At 48.3% G+C, this 21,622-nt stretch overlaps 1 protein-coding gene across 1 annotated transcript; it reads left to right on the forward strand.

Moving 5' to 3' along the window:
* Positions 1-301: 301 nt before the first annotated feature.
* On the forward strand, positions 302-21,117 carry RNF169 (ring finger protein 169). The gene is made up of 6 exons (XM_021544029.3): positions 302-626; positions 7,658-7,734; positions 12,360-12,506; positions 13,207-13,319; positions 13,973-14,072; positions 15,898-21,117. Exons 1-6 carry the CDS (start codon positions 302-304, stop codon positions 17,095-17,097), a joined length of 1,962 nt encoding a protein of 653 aa, XP_021399704.2. The 3' UTR covers positions 17,098-21,117.
* The last annotated feature ends 505 nt before the right edge of the window (positions 21,118-21,622 follow it).

Genomic DNA, 21,622 nt, shown 5'->3' on the forward strand with positions numbered 1-21,622 from the left:
GGAGCAGCCTGGGACAGGGGAAGGTGTCCCTGACCATGGCAGAGGTAGCCTTGGGTGATCTGTAGGGTCCTTCCAAGCCAAACCATCTGTGATTTCATTATTTGTCCTCAACAAACCTGGCGACCAGCCCGTCCCGACAAAGAGCGGGACCTTCTTTAGCGCGATGAATATTCATGAGTGGGCGGGAGCGGCGCAAAGGCGGGAGCGGCGCGCGGCGCTTTTTACCATGACCCGCGGGGGGCGTCCCCTCATGAATTATGCGGGTGGGCGTGGCCGCCGCGGCTCTTCAAAGTGTGGGAAGATGGCGGCAGCGGGTGCCGGCGGCCGGGCCGCGGTGCGGGGGCGGCGGCGGCGGGGCCGGTCCGCGGCCGAGGAGGAGCAGGACGCGGTGGTGCTGTCGGTGGCCGAGTGCCCGGTGTGCCGGCAGGCGCTGGTGGAGGCGGTGACACCGCCCTGCCGCCACTCTCTCTGCCTCGCCTGCTTCCAGCGCTGCCTGCAGGGCCCGGGCCTCTGCTGCCCGCTGTGCCGCAGCCGCCTCTCTACACGGGCCCGGCGGCAGCAGGCCGAGCTCGCAGCCACCACGGCCGCCGGAGCAGCAGGCGGGGAGCGGCGGCTGCCGGACCAAGGTGCGGCGGCGGCGGCACCTGCGCCCCCCCCATTGCTGGAGCGGGAGGGGTGGGGGGCGCGGGGGCGGGGGCGTGGCTGCCGCGGAGTCGCGGGGAATTCGCGGGGGCTCAGCCCGGGGGGCGGGGCCGGCTGGCGGGAGGTGCGATGAGCTCAGCCCGGGGGGCGTGGCCTCCGCTGGACGTGCCGTGAATCCGCGGAGATGGGGCGGGGCCTCTGCCTGGGGGCGGGGCCAGGCGCCGAGGTGCGATGAGCTGGCGGGGGCTCAGCCCGAGTGCTGGGGACCGAGCGGGGAGGGGACACTGAGGCTCAGCCACCTTGCTCTGGGGCATCGGGACGTGCAGGGCATGGAGAACATCCTGCCCTGGAGGGGATGCCGGCTGGCAGGGTGTTTCCCCACTTCCTCTGGTGTTTTTTTGGTAACATTGGCCCAAAAGTGAACGGTTCCAACGGTGCTGCCAGGAGTTGGGCAGGTTTGTACTGCATCAAGACAGGAAGGGTTTTGCACCATGGAAAAGTCCTAGTGACTTATTGATGTGAAAAAAGTTCTTCATCCCTGTGTTCATGGCTTTTAGCTGCACGTTTCCTCCCTGCCTCCAAAGCCAGGTGCCTTCTCAACTCCTAGAAAACTGCTCCCTGTGTTCCCTTCAAAATAAATCCTCGTGTGAAACAGTGGCATTGGTCTTTCTGGGTGGGAGCTGCTGGAGATGCCCACCTTACTGTTGTCAGAACTCAGGATGCTCTGGGATCTGTTGGTTGGAGAGATGTTGGAGCATAGCAGCACTGAGGGGAACGCTGTAGGGCAAACAAGGATTTAAGCTACAGATAAACATCCTTTTAGCCCAACCCATTCCTTTCCGAGCGTGTTTCTGGTCTCCCGCTTCATGCTTGTGTCAGCACCCTCTAATTGGCTGTGGGAAGAATTAGCAGGATGAGCTTAAACAGCTTAAATTGTTGGTTTGAACTAACCCCACTAACCTGGAAGAGATTTAGGAAGTCTTCACAGGGAAGGATTTGCTGAATCCTTGAAGAGATGGGCTGTCCAGGGGGAGCTGAGCTGAAGTGGTGGGAGCGGTTCCTCTGGAGGACAGAACTCCCTGAATCAACCTCTGCTCCAGGGCGGTGGTGTCAGCCATGCTTAAATGGACTCCTTGGATGAGAGTGTCCCGCCATACTGCAGGAATGCTTGTGCAGTGTCTTAGCTGGGCTTCTTAAAGCAGAATTAGTTTTAATTCTCTGCTTGTCCTGAGTTGGGTGAGATGTGTGTGGGACAAAGGGGAACGGCTTCTCACCAGGTTTAGATGGGATATTGAGAATTAAGTTCTTCCTTGTAAAGGTGCAGAGGCCCTGGCACAGGGCGCCCAGAGCAGCTGTGGCTGCCCCTGGATCTCTGAAAGTGTCCAAGGCCAGGTTGGATGGGGCTTGGAGCAGCCTGGAACAGTGGAAGACCCGTGGCAAGGGGTGGAATGAGGCGATTTATCAGTCTCTTCCAACACCTGCTGCTCTGGGCTCATCCACTGAGCCAGCCATTTCACCATGTAAGACATTATTATGTGATTCTGTTATCAAAAACTGATTAAGCTCAGATATTCAGTTAAATCTCTTAAAATGTGCAAAATCTTTAAAACTACTCAGTATGACCACTTGACATACCTTCATTATTCCATCTTAAACTGGCTCATTTATCATGGTTTCATGTCCCAGTTTTTGTTATTCCCTTTGGGATTGATTCTTCCATAGTAGTGGGCTCAAAGAGCCCTCAAACCCTGGCTGAAGCTGGGGATTCTGTACTGAGTGACCAAATAGGTACAAAGTCCTTGTCATGGCAGTTGTCACACAGAACTGGATAGAAATCAGCAGAGACATGCTCACTGCCTGGCATGGGCTGGGATTGCCTGAGAGCTCCTGGGCATCTGATTCCCTAGGAGCTGCCCTGCTGCCTTCAGCCTTGCCCCAGCTGTGGCTCCCGAGGGAGTCAAGTGGCCCATGGGTCCCACATCCTCTCTGTGGGCATTTCCCAAGTTCCGTAGAGCACTTGGGAAGGCGCCCTAGATGCTGCTGTACGGTCAGATTCGGAGCTAAAGCTGCAGTGCTGGCTGCAATGCTTTGCTAAATGAGGTTTCTTATATTAAAACAGTTGCTTTGTGGAATTCTTGGAAGGCAGAGAGGAGCAGCAGATGGGAGGCTTGGAGACTACGGGTGTGTGTTTGTGGATTCAGCTGGCCAAGGAGAAGGAGCAGAATATGTTTGCAGCGAGGTGCTCAGCCTGATTTGTAAGAAAATAAGTGCATTCACATTTCAGAGAATCAGATTTCTTTTGTTTCTCCCCTACCCAGTAGCAATGCACAACAATCACTAACTGATGCTTGTGCAAGAGGGGTGGCGTGTTTTTGCCAGACTTGTAAAATTACTTCCCCCTCCTTCCTCTCAGTCCTTTTTTGGCAACGGTTTTCCCCTTTCCCCGCTGGACCAAACCAGTCTAGTTCTTGAGCATTTCCTGGTGTTTCCTTAAGTTCCTGTAATTTCTTTTGTTCTGTAGACTGTCACTAGTTGTTTTTTTGTTTCAAGAGCACAGTGCTACAGGTTTGGAAGTGGCAATCCCAAAGAAGCCTTTCCCTGTCTCTGGAAAAGCAGTGATTTGCACCCCACATCAAACTGATTAAAACTGACACCATACCTTTTTTCCTCCTTGTCAGGATGTTGTAATGCTGGTGGGATGAGTCAAATTAAAGATTTCCTAGGAAGATAGGATAGGGTGCCTCTCTGGGGGCAGTAACTGCTGTAAGGCTATCAGAGGGCTTGCACCTCCACTTTTTTCCTCATTGTCCTCTCTCCAGTGTTCCACAATACTTAAATTATCCCAGAGCTAGCTTCAGCGGTCAGTGTGAGAGGCATGGCAGCAGATCATTAACTCTTGGAAAATAATTTTCCAGTTGAGTAATGGCTACACATGTACTAGGGTCAGAAAATTCCTAACTTCTTGTTTTATATTTTGAAACATTTAAGATTTCATCCTCAACTGCCACTGTTAACTGCCAGGAGTTAAAAGGAAAAGTAGTGAAAACCTCAAGGGAAAGGGAAGCTGCAGAGCCTACTGAAAGTTTCTGTGGAAGCTGGGGGTGAGGGGGATTCACTGCTGCTGGTGGCAGAGCTGGGACTTGCCTGATGGCATCAGTTTGGCAAAATCCAGGAGCCTCTGAACAACTGACAGGGACTCGAAAGGTTCTGAATCAAGTTCAGCTTTACTTTTAGCCAGCCCATGTTGCTGAATTTGCCAGATGGAGGTTTCTGAATCTCTTGCCAGTAAATTTAAAATGTTCTGGTCCGGAGTGCGGCTCCATGGAGATGGGGTGTAAGACACACTTCCGAGCTGGTGTGGAAAGGATGGACTCATTCAAGGGGATTGAGGCTGCAAGTCAGATGCCTCTTATAAAGAAAACCAGTGTTAAATAATTAGAAAATCCTTTGTCTTCTCAAATAGTGCAGAAATCAGTTGTTTTTTCCAAGACTGAGCACAATATGATGCAACTCTTGACTGCCAGCATAAAACAGCAGGATGCCAGGTTCGATCTGCCACCACAACTGTTTTGGTGCTCTCTCCAGGCTGGGAAGGAGCAGCCCTCTCAGCAGAGTCAGCTTCATTCAGGAACCAATTCTACTGACCCACAGATCACTCAAGAGGAAGGGCAAGCAGGAGATTTGCTGCAAAATCAAGTAAAAAGCCTTTTCTTCCATGGTTTTGCCTGCTTTGCTGTTGTCCTAGGTGGTGGCACATACTGAACTAGCTGAGCAGCCTTGTCCTGGACCTGAACATACAGAATTGGTCGGGGAGATGTGCCAGACATGTGATGCACCGATCACCTCAGCTTGCTCCCAGTTCAAGGACTGGTCTGGTTCCACTTGGAATGGTTCTGTGCTGACAGAAGCATCCTTGGGTGCAGCACCTTTCTGCCCTGTCAGCAGAGGGTATGCTGCCCCTGGAGCTCCGGGAGCTGAGCAAGAGCCTGGAGCATCTCTGTGCCCAGGAGAAGCTGAGGGAGCTGGGGCTGCTCAGACTGGAAAGGAACCCCAGTGAGAGGGGCCTCAGCCCTGTCTGTCCCTGGGTTTCCTGGGTGTCCCTGGGTATCCCTGGCTGTCCCTGGGTGTCCCTGTGTGCAGGAGGGGCAGAGCAGGGCCCAGGCTCTGCTCCAGGGCCAGCAATGGCACCAGAGCCACGGGCAGGGACTGAGCCCAGGAAGTTCCAGCTGGACATGAGGAAGAGCTTCTTTCCTGTGCAATGACCAAGCACTGAACAGGCTGCCCAGAGAGGGTGTGGAGTCTCCCTAACTGGAGATATTCTAGAACCCTCTGGACACAATCCTGTGCTCTGGGATGGCCCTGCTTGAGCAGGGAGGTGGCACCAGGTGACCCATAGTAGTCCCTTTCAGCCTTCGGGTTTTTACTCCATTCTGGAGTTCTGTGAAATGCAGTTGTACATCTTTGCATACATTTTTGTTTTCACCTCTTCTATACGGAGTTGGAAATTTGGGGCTTATCTCTTTTTGACCCATCTGTAAAATATACAAGTTGGTACATAAAGATACTGTTGATAAAGTTGCCTTCACCTGTTGTTGGACCCTTGTAGCTCAACCACCACAACTTAGATATAAATGTTACTCCATTATTTAAAATTTCCTCCAGCTTGCTGAAGCCAGGTGACAAATGAGAGAGTTGAAGTGGCTCATCTTTCCTGCTGCGTGTTTCCTTCGGGTTAGCTTGTGCCCTGGAGGGGAAAACTCCACCTTTTTAGTTGGAGACAAGCCTTAAACATTGAGGAGTAATTGAAGTTTGCTGCAGGCGAGTTACAGATTGCTGCTGCTCTTGGGACTGTCTCAGTGGAAATTTCAGCTTGATAAAGTTCACAAAGAACTGGAACCACTCAAGGACACAATTGAAAAAATATTTTGGGAAGCCTGTGGAAGGTTTCCAGTGTGGCTGGTTGCAGGCGCAGAAGCAGGAGCAGGAATGCAGCCTGGCCTCCCCAGCATCAGCATCACCTGGGATTTTTATCACATGTGTAGGGACACTTGGGATGTTTCCCTTTAAAAACGAGCCTGGCTCTTGCAGGCATGTGAGCACAAGGAAACAGCAGTTTTTTTATGAGAAGAGAGACATTATGATTTATATGCTTAATGTTTGCTTACCTGAGATGCTTTTTCTCCCTCTGAATACTAAAGAAATGCTGTGTGATTTGCGCAGCTCCGGCATTGCCTGTGGAGTTTGCATTCACCCTCGCCGGCAGGAGGGACTGAAGTTACAGGGCTCTCATGGAACTTTGGAAGGGGAAACTAGGAGAAAGCAGGACAAACGGGATTTCATCAGTCTGGAAGTGGCATGTTTGGGCACCAGGGCTGTGACCTGTCCCCAGGGACGAGGGAAATGTGGCCATGAGGCAGAGGATGCCCAGCAAAACAGCCCGCAGCTTGTCACTGGGTGTTGGATTCACCCACCCTGCCATCTGCCTTTCATTTGGAGACAGAATGTAAGGGAAGTTCTGTGATGGGGGCTCAGCCCGGAGAAAAGGAGGCTCAGGGGAGACCTTTTGGCTTTCTACAGTTCCCAGACAGGAGGGAGCAGCTGGCAGGGGGAGGGGGGGTTGGGCTCTGCTCCCAGTGAACAGGGACAGGACAAGAGGAAACAGCCTCAAGCTGTACCAAGGGACGTTCAGTTTGGGAAGCAGGAGGACTTTCTTTGCTGGAATGGTGGTCAGGCATTGGCTGGGGCTGCCTAGGGAGGTGGTGCTGTCCCCATCCCTGGGGGTGTCCAAGGAACAACTGGATGGGGCACTCAGTGCTCTGGGCTGGGTGACAAGGTGGGATTGGTCACAGATTGGACTCAACAGTCTCAGACATCTTTCCCAGCCTAAATAATCTTGGGATTCTTTGAAAGCGTCTGGTGGAGCTGCTAGTTTATATCCTTTAATTTTAGCAGGGTGGGGAAAGGAGGTGCCCCTGATGTTTCCTCCTTGCTCGAACCTGCTCCATCCTGACTGTAGCACGTTGGGATGATGAGCTGTGCTGCACCCTGCCTGGAATACCAATACAGATAAAGCCAGGATGGTTGTCCGGGGGTGGTTGTTTTGTTCTGGTTGTTCCCTTTTGCCTCCAGGCTCCTCCAGCTGAAGTGCAACTTGCCCAGACTTCCACTGCACAGATGTGGGAGGGAGCTTTGAGGCTGATACAAGCAAGGGGCTCCTTTGGGAATAAGAGACTCCAGGGATAGAAGCTGAGCTATAACCCTGTGCCAGTATGCTTTTGGTTTCTGGCTTCCCGAGGAGAGAGGGAGGAAGTGGGAGCGGGGAACTTCTGCTAGACAGAGCATCCTGCCGGCTCAGCTTCAAAACACTGGTCTGGGGAGTGCCCTGCAAGCGGGAGAAAGGCTGTGCTTGCTCGGGACCCGTGGGACAGGGGGATGTGAAGGAGGCATTCCCGAGCAAACAGGGAGTGTTCCCGATCCTCTGGCTTCAGCAGCAGAAGGGCAGGGCTGGGAATTCGGGGTGCGCTGCTGGCAGCCTGTGTGCCTGGGATGTCTGCCTGCAGCAGGCACCTAAATCCTGGTTTTATTCCCGGGACTTAGGTTCCCTGTGCCTGAAGCCTGGCTTTATTCCCAGGACTCAAATTCCCTGTACTTGAAGCCTGGGTTTATTCCCCGGACTCAGATTCCCTGTGACATCTCCTGGCTGTTCCTTCACCACTGTGTTTACATCCTCCCCGTGCTCCCCCAATTGCTTAACTGCTTGTCAAGGACTCTTGAGAATCTCAAAGGAAACTCAGGAAGTGCAAAGTGGGATTTCTTGGCCATCCTCCTCCTTATGTTTCTGTGTGTTAAACAGAGCTGTGATAGCAGTGGCAGAATATAAACATCTGGGCTTGAAAAAAGTGCTGCAGAAGCTCTTGTGCAGCCTCTGGAGATCTCACTCTTTTTGGGAAATAATAGCCAAAACCAGTTATCCTGTACTAAAAAATATTTCTTTTTTTTCCCTTTTTCTTTCCAGACTTTATATTCAGAGCACCCATTAAATTAAGCAAAGCAGGAGAACTCCGAGAAGAGTATGAAAGCCAGCTAAGGAAGGTCAGTATTTTGAGTTACTGTGTTTTTTATTTCCAGAAAAACTTGGATTTCCTGCAGGAATGCCATCCTACCTGTAGGGAAACCTGAAGGGCTCTTTTTTCCTGTTCTTTAACAAAGGTCATTTATTCTCTTTTTACTGTTCAGCCAGTTAAGGAAATGGCTGTAATTGAGCATGTAGAAGCCAAATTTTGCTGTCTTAGTCTGCCTTCCAGAACATGGAAATACACCTTCTTTGGAGTGACTGTTTGGTTGTGGATATAATTCCATTCCACAAAGGCTTTTGCAGCATAAGGCATCTCCTTCTCCTCAAACATCCTTCTCTTCAAAAACAAATTATTCCAAACTAGAGCTTTCTATTTTTTTTTTTTTTTTAGCCAAGAATAAAATGTCATTTAGAGGGAAAAAAAAAAACAACAAAAGAGAGAATAAAGGCTTTTCAGCTGGTTTGGAATTAAAGTCCATTAATTTTTTTTTTTTTTAGATTTTTGATCTTTGTTGTCTTGTATTCCCTTGAGATGGGTACAACCCCTTACTGGTTATTTTATATGCTGGGCAGAAGGAACCTGAGGGGTTTTTCATTGTTGAAGAATTTTCTTTGGGTTTTCACTTGTAGATCTCAACAAGTTTAAAAAGAGCTGGGACACTCATTGAGTTAGAAAAACAGCCTTGTCTGAGTAGGAAAATAAGTGATGTGTCAGGTAAGTAACTAGTCTGGGAAACCTGTATGTGTGAGGAGACAGTTAAAAAGCATGGAAGGGTCATCATTTCTGCTTCTCCAGGTATGGAATTATCAGTAACACTGATGGGCACTGTCACTGCAGGTTACTAAGACAGCTTTAGCTGACTATTTTATTAATTGATTATAGGAATTGCAAACTCTTCTCCAGTTGAGGTGCTTTGCTAGGACAGCAGGAATAATTGTGTGTGCAAAGTCATGGGACGTGGCATTTTCAGCAACAATTCTCTATGAAATTTAAGGAAGCACATTTTCATCATGGTCAGGCTGCAGCTGAAGAGGTTTTTACATCTACAGCAAAAAGATACCATGTGCAGTCCAGTGCCAGCCCTTCTCCCTTCCCTTCCAGTCAGAAGGAAATACTTTACGATGTTTCTAGCATTTGAGCATGTTTTTATCTGGTTCTTGTTCAGCCTGCTGCCTTTCTCTTCTTGCCCCCTGCCAGTTGGGAGATGGGTTTGTTCCCCCTGCCAGCCTAAACTTGCTTTTTGTGAAGCTCAGCTGAAAGAGCCATGTGGGAGAAGATTCTGTGAATCATCATAAGAGGAAGTGGCAGTGAGATGTTGCTGGTAAAAGGACAACTGATGGCGCAGTCACACTGTTTCCTTATTCACAGAATCAGAATAGAATCACAGAGTCCTTTAGATGGGAAAAGCCCTCTGAGATGGAGTCCAGCCATTCCCCCAGCACTGCCAAGGCCACCACTATCCCATGTCCCCTCATGCCACATCCACATGGCTTTAAATCCCTCCAGGAATGCGGACTCCATCACTGCCTGGGGGCTGTGCCAATGACTGGCTACCCTTTTAGGGAAGGAACGTACTCTGATACCCAACCTAAACTTCCCCTGTTTTTTTGATGCCTTGTCCTGTCACTTCTTTCCTGGGATGAGAGACTGACTCTCATGTGGCTCTACTCTCCTGTCATGAAGTTGTAGAGAAACTGATCTGAAATTGTCACTGTTGCTACTTATTAAGAGATTTGTGGTATCTCTGAACTTCTGAATCAAGGAGAACTCAGGTTTGGGAATCTAAGCTTGTATATGATTTGGTTTTCTTCCCTGTCTCAAGACACAGGGTTTCATCCCAGCTTCCCTGCCCATGGAATGGGGATAACCTGGGCTTTCCTCCTGAGGAAGGGACAGGAGCATTTCCAACCCTTTTTACATCTCCCAGATGTGAGTTGTTTTATATATCTGAACTCTTGACCCACTTCCCCACTTTGTGCAGTTGAAAACAAAGTGGTGCCATAATTATGTACTGAAGAGATTTTATTTGATATGGATTATCTCATAGCTTAATTTTGTCTGTGCAGGATAGCAGGATTGGGTTTTCCTCTTTTGTGCCCTTTGGTACTCTTGCATTTTATGTTTTTCCAGAGGAGGCTGTCCTTTCTGTGTACTAAAACCCTAACTCATCCTGTCCAGCTCTCTTTCTGTCACTAGCAAGTGTGTTGCTGTAAGCACACACAGTGGGAGGGAAACTCCTACCTGAGGCATGTGCTGACATGCAGCTTCCCAGAGCCAGGCCAGACGGAGCAGGCTCCAGGAGGCAGCAGACTTGGACAGCTCATGAAGGGAGGAGAATATACCAAATGTGAGTTTGCCAAACTTTTGGGATTAAATATTAGTGTCAGGAGTTATGGTCCTGAGTGAACGATTGTCAATTACTTGTACAGCAGTTTTTCCCCCTGCAGCTGCGGTCTCCAAAAGGACTAAAATGCATTTTCTGATAACCATGCTGCTCACAGCAGCTGTTGGTCCTGCATCCAGTATTTCAGAGATGCTGCTTAGATAACATGAGGTCCTTCTTCCAAGCTACATGTTTCACACTGCATTGTTTCAGTTTCTTGTCCTCCTGTCTCAGCACAGCATTGCCATGTCTGGAAGGAAATTCTCTGGGAGACAATTGACATTAGGGGTACTTCAAAATATTATTTTTGAAATTAGTACAGATTTTATCATTAGAGTTTGATTTTGTTTGCATTAATTCTGGACCTATGTTCTTTTTTGTATTCTGTTAATTAGGATTAGAATCCAGTTGTTGCCTTTTTGACTTCACTGTCAGCAAAGCTTGGGTTGTCACCTCACACTAATTGTGCCATGAATTTCCCCAAAATCCTTAAATATTTGTGTGTGTTGTTACATATTCTTGAGTCTTTTGGTTTTATAATTTAGCCAGAAAAGTGAAATTTTACGTATAACTTTGTGCCACATGAGAAATACAGGAATGGCATGAGTGCTGGGTGGGTGGTATTTCAGCCAGCCAGGAAAAAAACAAAAAATTATGATAAATCTTGATGTGATTTTGTTTTTCAGATGCTTCAAAAAAGGCAGAAATACTGTTTACTTAGAGCAGACTATTCATCATGTCTGCATCATGTGGTCACAATCTCTGTTAGTCAGACACTGTTGTAGTTATTGCTTGAGATTATTAATAGAGGAGGAATTTAAAGATACATCTTAAAACAACTCTAATGAAGGAGTCAAACTGGTCTTTGAAAATATTTGCTGAACATTCACAGTCAGCCAAACAGTGGAGTTTTTCCTGGTTTCTGCCTTTTTTCATTTTCCTCCTTGTTTCTCTCTTCCTCATTTCTGGGGGCTTGGATTCAGTAGGATCTAGGTCTTTCCCAATTTGAAAATCACAATGTGCTTTCCCTGTCATGCCTCATGAACTCCTGTTTTCTTTGTCACCCTTATGTCCATACGTCTGAGGTTTTCCCTTCCTCCAGCAGGGAAAAAAAACACCAAATATTTTTAGAAGAATGAGGAGTTGTTGCATCATCCCCCACTGCCTTTTTGAGTTAGGGAGCTTCTTAAGCACCTGAGATGCCTATGCCCAAGTATGAGGAGAAGCCCAGGGATATGAATTCCTGGTGCTGTGGCTCATGAGCGGGACAAAGAGGTGTCAGTCAGAGGTCTGGATAGCTTCTGCATGGAGGGTGGATGGAGGAAGGAGGGAGGATCTGTTCTATATGCAGATACATGTAGACTTTTCCTGGGCTGTGTGTAAGTTGAGGAAGAGGCAAGACACAAGCTGGGAAAATGGCTGGGTGATGGAGGGAGAAGGGAGCTGGTTACCCTGGGCAGGGACAATCAGATGGTACCAAACCTGTTCCTCAGGAAAAGGTAGTGGAAAGGAGGAGAAAAGGGGTCTTGTTGGTTTCGACAACAAGTCTGCAAAAAAAAGCCAACGTGGCAAAAAAGGGGAGTTTGATTCCTTAGGTGAGGAGCAAAATAGTGCAGCAGGACAGGCAGCCCATCAGAGTCCATGTGCCCCAGATCCTGGCATTCCCTGTTTGAAACTGAATTCAGGCTTTGAGCCTGGAGTCAGCTGTCAGGAGAAAGGTGGCCTCTCTGGATCTCCTCCATCCCAACACATTGGTGAAACAATGAGATTTCATCTCTCACATAGCTTTCAATGTGGGAATTGCTGCATCTCACCTTTTATTTTAGATGCTGCTGGTTGTGTGTCTGCCAAATTGTGTGTGCTGTGTGTCAGGCCATTGGAAGGCTAAAACTGAAATATAACAGCTGGCTTGGAACTAATGTTGCACATTTTTGTAGTATGATCACCTACAAGTAGAGAAAAGCTTTTGTCTCTCTATTTTAGAAAGTACAATGGCAGAGATGGTTTTGTCCAGCCCTGGGCCTCCTGGTGCCTTTGTTGTTTTGCAAAGAAGATAAAATCCATGATACTTTTGTATAAAACACAAACGTGGTATAGAAGCAAACCAGTCTTCACATTATTGTGAGAGAGAGGCAGTGGCTCTACCGTGGAGTAGAGACATGAAGGCACAAAATTAAATGATGTGACCAAACTTGGTCTTTCCAGTCTGTAAGTGTAGGACTTCAAATTATAACTTCTCTACCTCTCTTTGGTTCCAGCTGAGAGAAGAGAAACTACAAGAAGAAAAGACATCTGAGGATCTTGTTCACAAGTTCATCCTAGATGACATGGATGTAGGGAAAAGAAAAATGGAGGAACAGCTGAAAAAAGATGAATCTGTAGTGCTGAAAGGGAATCAAGACTGTGTAAGTGAGCTCATGCTTCTCCTTCCTGCCCACATACCAAAATTTTCATTCTTTGGCTTTCCAGGATTCCTTGACTGAGTTTTCATAGTTTATGAAGGCTATGAGCTGGCAGATTATGAAGATCCTTGTTAATGAGAACTGTCTTCAAAGGTCTGTTATGACTGCAGGTGTTCTTTCAGAGGTTTCTGTCCCCCTTTTTACCCTCTGCTGTGTGACTCTTCCCAACACAGCAAATCCCCATAGCTATGGGGATATCCTTGGTCTTCAGGCTTATATGCATTTCCATGAATATCTTTCCATTAATCTTCTGCAGTGAAGTTGTACAACTGAAGTTTAACACATTCCTCATGCTGACTTCTGCCTATTTCCCATTTCATTTGGGAGGCTCTGCAGGAAATGCTCTTAAAATTTCCATTTAATAAACTGACCCATGGGGGCTGAGTAACCAATACCCTGTAGTAACCTGTATTTTAGAATTTTCCCACATTTTCTTGATCAATAAATTACCTTTACTTGATGACTAACAGCTATATATAGGAGCCATGTGCTTGTTTTTGTAATATTTATGCCTTATGTCCCATCAGGATAATCAGAAATGGGGGATTTGGGGATCTTCAACATTTTTGCAAGAAAGAGCTTTATTTTCCAAGTTATTCTTTTTGTTGTACATGTCAGCTAACTGTTCCTTGATTGACTTCAGTTTCCTGAACGTCTCTCGGATTCCGAGAATGAAGAACCATTCCAGGGCAAGCAAACACATCGGTCAGCTTTTGTTTCCAAGACCAGTGCTTACTCCTTTGCTTTCCTTTCAGGGTAAGATGCTGAGACTTTATTTAATGTTCATTAAAGATGTTCTTCCCACTTGTTTTAAACACACCTGACATGCTCTAATTCAAATGGTGGTTCCAATCTAAAATAAGTGATTTTTTTTTTTCTGGAATTGTAGAGCAGACTCATTGGTAGAACGTGGTGTCTGTCTGATTACTTCCTATCTGGAAGTTAAGGAAGTTAATGTTCATCCCATGAAGGAGAAAAATCATTGCCTGTATGTTTAAACCATTAGTCAGAAATCAGAATTCTGTAGGATGAACTCAGGAGTGCTGATTCCCTTCTGCAGCACAGATATGAAGGGACAGCATCAACCCCAAACTCCCCAGAAGGCTGCTGCCTGACGCAGTGGAAGCAGCTGAATAACCAGGTGTGTTTCCACGTGGGAAGCAGAGGGAAGCTCAGCACTGACCCCAGTTCATTATGGGCCATGGGCAGAGTTGTCCATGTTTCAGTGTGGAGCTCCTGAACACTAATCCAGGAGTCCTGGATCCCTCTTCCCCGAGGGTACAGGAAGTATCTCTGCCAATCAGGTGCTGCCGAGGCTGATACCTCTCTCACAGGTAGCAACTGCCAGGGCTGTTGAGCTGGTTGTTCCTAAGGTCACAGTCTCCTGTTCTCACCTGCCTGCTTTTCAGGAATTTAACCTCCAAGGTGAAGAGGAGTCAGAGCTGCAATGACACCATTCAGGAGAGATCCAAAAGCAGGCAGAGATCAGCCCCAGCCAGCAAAACAAAGGTACAAGCAGCATGCGGAAACAGGTTCCCGTGTGTAAATGTTCTTATCTGAGGTTACACAGCACCAGTAATCTGGAGATACAAAATATGGGCTTTGTGGTGCTGTGTTATCGCCACGGGGCCAATCACCTCCCTGCGGCTCCAAATAAAACTTGCTGGGGTAGGAATTACTAAACAGAAAAGCAGGCAGTGTCAGGGTTCTTGTGTAGCATTGGAGGGTAATTGGAAGTTAAAGGGTTCTCATCAGGCTTTTGTTCTGTGATTCATTTTCTTTTCAAAGCTGAATCCCCAGCCAGGTAAAGAAAAACTTTTTAGACGTTTAGGAAAATAATCTTCTCTTCCTTTCCCTTTCTCTCCAAAGCTGTTTAAACAGAGCAAAACTCATTGCTTTCCTGACATCAGGGTACATTGGCACTTCCATACTATAGCAAATCCAAAGGCCTGGTCTTCATAGGATCGTAGGTTTGGATTGGAAGGGAATTTAAAGCTCATCCAAACCCCTGCCCTGGGCAGGGAGACCCTCCACTATCCCAGGTTGCTCCAGGCCCCATCCAACCTGGCCTTGAACACTTCTAAAGTCACCCAGCAGCCACCCAGCTGCTCTTGCTAGGATGTTACTCCTCCTTGTGCTGACACCTCTCCTTCTTGGGATCGGTTTCATTCCTGATGGAGAAGGAGAGGGTTCAGATCCAGATATCCCATGGGGAACAGACACCTGTGCAGTTGAGCTGATGGGAGCTGGACTGAGCCCAGAGTGAACATCCATAACTTCCTTCTCTCCAAGGACTGGTCTTCTTTTTTAAGGGGATGCCTTATGGACATGACCAATTAGATTTCTAGTACAGGCTATTCCAAAAGCTTATTTTGACCTCAAAATAAGTGAGTAGAAAAAACCTTCATTCGGACTAAACATGGAAAGGCTGTTATTGTACACACTAGCTGCTGGATGAAAATACTTCATCTCAGTGTTAAGAAGAAGACCATTTGCAGATGTATGTGTTGTCTCCTCTCTGATTTATTTATTGCCAGGATTATGCCCAAGTGTAGCAGCATTCAGGGACTGTGTTAGAGATTACAAGAAATGTTGCTTTTAATGAGAGAATCATCCAGGGACATCAAGTCCAATTGTCAACACAGCACCACAATCACCCCTAACCTGCATCCCTAAGGACCCACATCCAGGCACCTCTTATATCTGGGCCAAGTCCTTATTCTTTCTCTCCCACAGCTCAGAAGGGAACAAAAAATAATTTGGAGATCATTTCCCTTGAGGAACATGGTTTCCTTCAGCCTGGGCAGTGCAGTGCCTGAGGAACATGGTTTCCTTCAGCCTGGGCAGTGCAGTGCCTCTTGGCTTCTTCTTGTCTGCACAGAATCACAGAATCATCCAGGTTGGAAGAGACCTTTAAGGTCATCTAGTGCAGCCATCAATCTAACCACTAAATGGGCAGATTTATCCAGGTAAAAAGAAAACACATTTCAAGGCCAGGTTGGACACGGCTTAGAGGAATCTGGTTTAGTGGATGGTGTCCCTTCCCATGGAAGAGGGTGGAATGACATGGCCTTTAAAGTCACTCCTCACCCAAACCATCCCGTGACTGTGTGATTTTGCCATTGGAGTGGTTGTTACTTGTGGCAAGAGCTCTTAGACTGAAATAAATTTGATGCCTAGATGGTGCTGGACTCCGGGGTCGTGTCCCACCTGGGCCATGGAAGGTGCTGTGGGCAGCAAAGGCCGTCGGGCACGCAGCCAGCCTCTGTTCTCCCGCTCTGCCCTCGCCTGCTGCTCCGCGGGCCGTTCCCAGCTGTGCTGCCTTGCCTTGCAGGTGCTGCCCGGAGAGGGCGCATCAACACCGCTGCTCGGGGTGCTGTCGTGCGCACAGAACAACCGCTGCCTGTCTGCCCCGGACCTGACGGCCGACAAGCGCCTGCTCCTCAGCGCCGTGTCCTCCCTGTCAGCCCTGCACAGGCCAGAGCGCTCCATCAGCCCCGAGAGCAACGACAGCATCTCAGAAGAGCTCAACCATTTCAAGCCGATCGTCTGCTCCCCATGCACCCCGCCAAAGAGGCTTCCCGACGGCAGAGTACTGAGCCCGCTCATCATCAAATCCACCCCCAGAAACCTGAACCGGAGCCTGCAGAAGCCAACCACCTACGAGGCCAGTCCTAGAATACTGAAAAAATGGGAGCAGATATTTCAGGAGCGTCAGATCAAAAAGACTCTCTCTAAAGCAACCCTTACATCCTTGGCTTCGGAGCATGAGGAAGACGTGGTTCCTGACATCACCAACTCCAGCAGTTGCACTAAAGAGCAGCCACAAGCGCAGGTGGATCACCTTCCACCTGACACAACAGGAGAGCCTTGCCCTGAGCTGGATTTCTTCCCGTCAGTCAGTGAAATGAAGCTGGGAAGGGGGAGTGAGAAGAACAGGGGTTCACAGGCCTTAACCACTGATGACGGTGCTGCTGAACTAGATGTGAGATCAAGTGTAACCTCCCTAAACACACGAGTGGCTGAAGTCCCTGACATAAAAGTGAATGCATTTGTGGACAAATCCTGTCTTTGTCTGGGCCCGAAAGCGCTGAGCAGGAGACTCATGGGCATCAGCGCATCGCTGCCTGACAACAGCACACTTGCAGTCCCCATCAAGCCACCGGGGAAAAAGCATCTGAAATACCTGAACAACAGTGAGCTGATCAATGTAGAGAACAGCACCTGCAACTCTGTGGAGAACATCATCGGGGAACAGCCGCCGCTACTGCGGCGGGGCCGGAAGAGACGCTGCAAAACAAAGCACTTGGAGCACAATGGCTCTGTCAAAAGACTGAGGCACGTGGCAGGGGAGGTGGGCCTGCCTCCGGAGGTTCGGGATGTGGAGCAGAAGCTCCAGCAAGAGGAGGAGGACAAGAGGTTGGCCCTGCACCTGCAGCGGATTTTCGACAGTGAGAACAGGACTGTGGATAGGCGGAAAATCCGTCTGGATCGGTATCTCCTGCGGTCCAAGAGCACTCTGGGTGCCAAGTAGCACTACTGGACGATGTTGCCTTTCTACAGGATGATGAGATTTATCAGATTATCTTATACAAAAACTATTTTTTGCCCTACTTCACCCACATAATTGTATTTTGTTTTGGTGGTAAGGCATTTCTAGGTCCAGTTCAGAGAGAAGCCAGCGTCCTTTCATATTTAAAAAAAAAAGAGAGAATGAGAAAAAAAAATCCTCTTCTCTGGTCCGTTGGTCTGAAGGAATTGTCTTTTGTCCCTGTGAATACACTGCAAGACCTCCACAGACAGTCGGGCACACCTGGGATCCCCAGCTAGGAGGGTTGTGAATGTGGGGTATGAGGGCCATCCCTTGCCAGGAGAAATCTGAGCTTTGCTCATAAAAATTGTCTGAGAGTCTTCTTCTCTCTGCCTGCTCCATTTTCTCCCTCAGGCTACATCTGGTTGTGGGGTCAGCCTCTTATCCGTGCTCTGTATTTCTCCTGGGGAGTCCTAAACAGAGCTCTCCGATAGTATTTCCAAATGAATGTATCTCACTGTCTGCAGCAGCAGGACAGATCATTCATCACTTTCTTGAAGCAGAAAGCCAAGTGCAGTGAAAAGAAAGACCTAAAATAAGGCTTTTACTGAAAAACCTGATAGGGGTTTGTAATTTCATGTTTGTGACAGGGGAGAGAGCTCAGGTGGAGCAGCTAGGGCCACACACTGTGAACACTGGGACCCAGGGAGCTTTTCTCCCAGGTTTCCTGTTCATCCCTATAGTATTGAAGAAAGGGAAACAGTGTCCAGGGAGTTTTTGGAAGGACATCTTCCCAGCTGCCATGTCCTTTGCTCAGTTGAGAACTGTCTCAGCACAACTAAGGCCTGTCCTTGCACGTCCCAGAGGAACATCCCGAGAGATCTAGCACATTGCTCTGCTCTCCAGGCAGCCAAAGGGACAGGAGACCAGCTGTCCCAAAGGCTGCCCTGCTCCAGCTTCCTGGCTTCAGGCTCAAACCACTAAGAAAGCTCAGGTGAGTGATGCACTAAAAACTTCCAGGCATGAAGCTGCCTGGAGCAGAGATGGCTCAGAGCCTGGGCTTGGTGGAGCTGTGTTCTGTGCCCAGATGTGGCAGGCCACCCTCTTGAGTGTCTCTAACCCTCTTCCATGGATTAATTTAATGGATTGTTTCCATGAAAAAGTACCCTTCCCACTCAGTCTTTGGCAGCTGCCTTGCAGGGTATTCACAGGGACTCTCAAGGCCCATGGGGACCTTTGTCTGGGGTTGTGGCATTACTGGTCCTGCCCCTCTGTGTGCCAGGTGGCAGGGGTGTTCTTGGGATGAGCACAGTGCAGGGGCAAACTTCCCTATGGATCCTGTGCAGGGAGGGCAGCCAGTGCACATAAATAGACAGATCTAATCTAAGACAACTGCATTGTCCAATTTCCTCTATCTAAAAATGGTTGAATTTTCTCCCTTCATCTTAAACAATCAAAAAGAAAACAGGAACTGGTTTTATTTTTCACTGTAAGGACCCTGGCAGGATTCTTTTCCCCTAATTGAACTGGATTTAAAAAAAAAAAAAAAAAAAAAAAGGAAAAAAAGGAAATCCTATATTTTATTGGGTAAAATTTATATATTTTAAATACTATATTTCAACGGATCAGCACTTTTGTTTTGAGAAATCTTATAGCAATTATTCCATAATATATATCTCTCTATCTCCTTGCCACACAAACTACTGGATGGTTCAAGTTGTACCTGGGGCTGCTGACACCTGGCCTGCTCTGCCTTCTTGGCGCTCCAGGCCCTCTCTTGTGCCGCAGACTTGGCAGGTGCTGCTTAAAGCAGGCGCTTTTGACCCAAACCAAAACCTGCTCCTCTGTCCAGCTGTGAATTAGAAGGAACTTATGGAATCAGACCCTTGATTGGACCCAGAAGAGGAGTACAGAGAGAAATAGTGATGGCCTGGATCTGCCCTCAGAGCTCAGGAGGGAAAGCCACAGCTTTAATTCAGAATCTGGGCTGTTTTTCCCAACATTTTGAGTTACAATATGCACTTTCCAGGTGCATTTAGATTTGGAATTATTTTTACAGGCCCCCTTTCCTGCGGTTTATCCCTGGAGCCCCAAACAGACTTCCCTAAACAGTTTCCTTTTTTTCTCGTGGTGTTTGTGGGAGTTCAGCTGGGCCTGGGCTGTTTACACCACAAAAAAATAGATTTACACACTGAATGTATCTTTTCTTTCCCCTCTTAACACAGATTTCACAGCCCAATGCACTATACCAGTGTCTTAAATACTTTATTTTGAAAAGATTTCATAATATTTAGGGGTTTGTGCATTAATTTCCTGATCCCAAATCCAAGCTGGGCAGAAGTGTAGGAGGCAGTGCCTGTGCTGGAGCTTATCCCTGGGCAAAAAAAGCTTCATGGGACTCCTCATGCTCCCAGCTGCCCCCAAAACAGAGATCCCAACTCCCCAGACATCATGCACAGGCCATGGCATCTGCATTCAAGGAGACCTTTGGATATGGAATCACAATCATGTTGTGGAAGGGTTGCAGTGATGCAAAGCCAGGATGAATGTTTTATTAATTTAACACTCTCCCAGTTTGTGTAAGATTGCAAAAAAGCAACAAAAATTGTAAATAATTACACTCAAAAGAGCAGGAGTATCCAGCTTCTCCCCTGTAAAGGTCAGGAATTACACCACCTTTGCCAGAAATCATGCCAGCTGAGAAGGAAAATACCTCCTGCTGAACAGTGGATGCAGCACAAGATTAAACCAAGTATTTATTCACACTTCTCTGGAAGTCCTTTGTAACCCTCAGCTGCCTTCCCTCTGGGATGAAGGCGTTCCTTGCTGGCTGTGAGACAGCACAGGCATGGGAGTGTCCTCCCAGAATGTCTCATCTGGAGGAGCTAGGGTTGGTTTCATGACAGAAGGACTGTGTCTGGCAAAGATGCCACCGACTCCCAGAAAGTTGCTTTCTGACCCTCTGGAGCTCTCTGCCCGGGAAAAGCCGTACAGAAAGGTCTGTGTTCAGAGTCAGCCAGATGAAATAAATGAAGGAAAAGTGCCAAAAGGGATTGTGCCAGGTGATTGTATGATGTTGTTCTATACTGTCAGTATTTCTCTTCCAATGCTATGTACATGCAGTGCACAGTACTCACCAAGTGTAGCTTGAACAAGCGCTTCTTTATATTTTCTCGGTGAAAGCAAAGGGGGAGATTGAAGCCTTAAAGACTCTCACTGATTTTAGAAAATGAGCCTTTAGCAATGCTGCGGGCCCTGAGACAGGACAGCCCCGTCCTGTCTCCCAGTTGTCCGGCAGAAGGTTGGCAAAGAGCTTGTGCCACGGCTGGGGGGAAGCATTTTGAGAGAACCTGAACCCTCTCGCCCAGTGGGGGACGTGGGACGGAACCCCTACGCTGTCTGTGGCGGAGACCCACGGGCTGTTCTGCAGAGGGAAGCGTGGAGCTGTGTGATCCCCGCGTGCCACATGTGCCTGGCGTTGCCCTGTGCCCTCCCGGTGTCTGCGGAACACCGCCACGTGCCCGCTCCAGGGTTAGCTGCGCACTATGCAAATGGGAAAACCTCCAGCCAGTCATGGGTGGATGGGGTATTTGCTGTCAAACTCTTCAGCACCAGCCTGGATGTTGCCGCCTTTTCCCTCCAGTAACGCTTTAAGTCGTCGTGCTTTCATGTTCTCCGCTTGCCAGCAGAGCACCGGCCAGCTGCAGACCCTGACAGTCATTCTGGCCTCTGCTGAACCCCCGTGGCTTCACCTGAATGTGTCACAAAGCGATGGAAGGCACCAAAGGACCACTGACTTGCATGTGTGAAATGTGTGAGTGGAATGACATGCAGGCATCTGTCATGTTGTGGCTTCTGTTGTTCGAAACAGAGTAAATCCTGCTTGTGAAACAATTGTCACAAACCAGAAATATGCCAACAAACGTGTACAAATAACGTGTTTGATTTAACAGCAACCAGGACTTGAACTGCAGGGCAAAAGCCAAGGTTCAAACAGAATAAAACCAGATTCTGACAGTGAAACTCCCTGCTTCTTGCTGTGCTTGGAAACAAGCAGGATCCTACTGCTGCTTGTCCCAGACTGGTGACACTTGCCTCTGTCCAAAGGAGGTTGTGCAGTAATTTTAGAATCACAAAATCATTTGGTTGGAAAAGCTCAGAGACCCGAGTTCCGCTTCCTCTGGGGACAAACCCTTTTTAATCCGAAGCTGATCTCCCAGCAGCTGGGTTTGGGCTGGGGTAAATCCAGCTGTAGATCCCAGGGAGCCCAGCACCCTGCTGTGTGGCACCCTGGCAGAGCAGAGCTCTTTCACACTGGAGCACGCCTGTGCTTTCCATGTGGGCAGGAAGCGGCAGGAGCTGCTCACCCACCCTGTGCGCATCCCTGGCATCTGCAGCAGGACATACTCAAGCTGCCCTTTCTCCATGTCCAGCTGCACTGGCACTTCCGTGTGACTGGGAACACTGCCAGAGGCTGTTCCCCTTTGCTCTCACAAACACTGAGGACCCCGTGCAGTTTCCTCCGGGA

Source organism: Lonchura striata, chromosome 2 (assembly GCF_046129695.1).
Source record: "Lonchura striata isolate bLonStr1 chromosome 2, bLonStr1.mat, whole genome shotgun sequence".
In the NCBI taxonomy this organism is placed as follows: Eukaryota; Metazoa; Chordata; class Aves; order Passeriformes; family Estrildidae; genus Lonchura; species Lonchura striata.

Bases quoted from the DNA above. Each gene is read 5' to 3' on its own strand.
- RNF169 (XM_021544029.3), top strand. From the start codon at position 302: ATGGCGGCAGCGGGTGCCGGCGGCCGGGCCGCGGTGCGGGGGCGGCGG. The intron at 627-7,657 runs GTGCGGCGGCGG...TTTTCTTTCCAG, and splicing joins GCGGCGGCTGCCGGACCAAG to ACTTTATATTCAGAGCACCC. The intron at 14,073-15,897 runs GTACAAGCAGCA...CTTGCCTTGCAG, and splicing joins CCCCAGCCAGCAAAACAAAG to GTGCTGCCCGGAGAGGGCGC.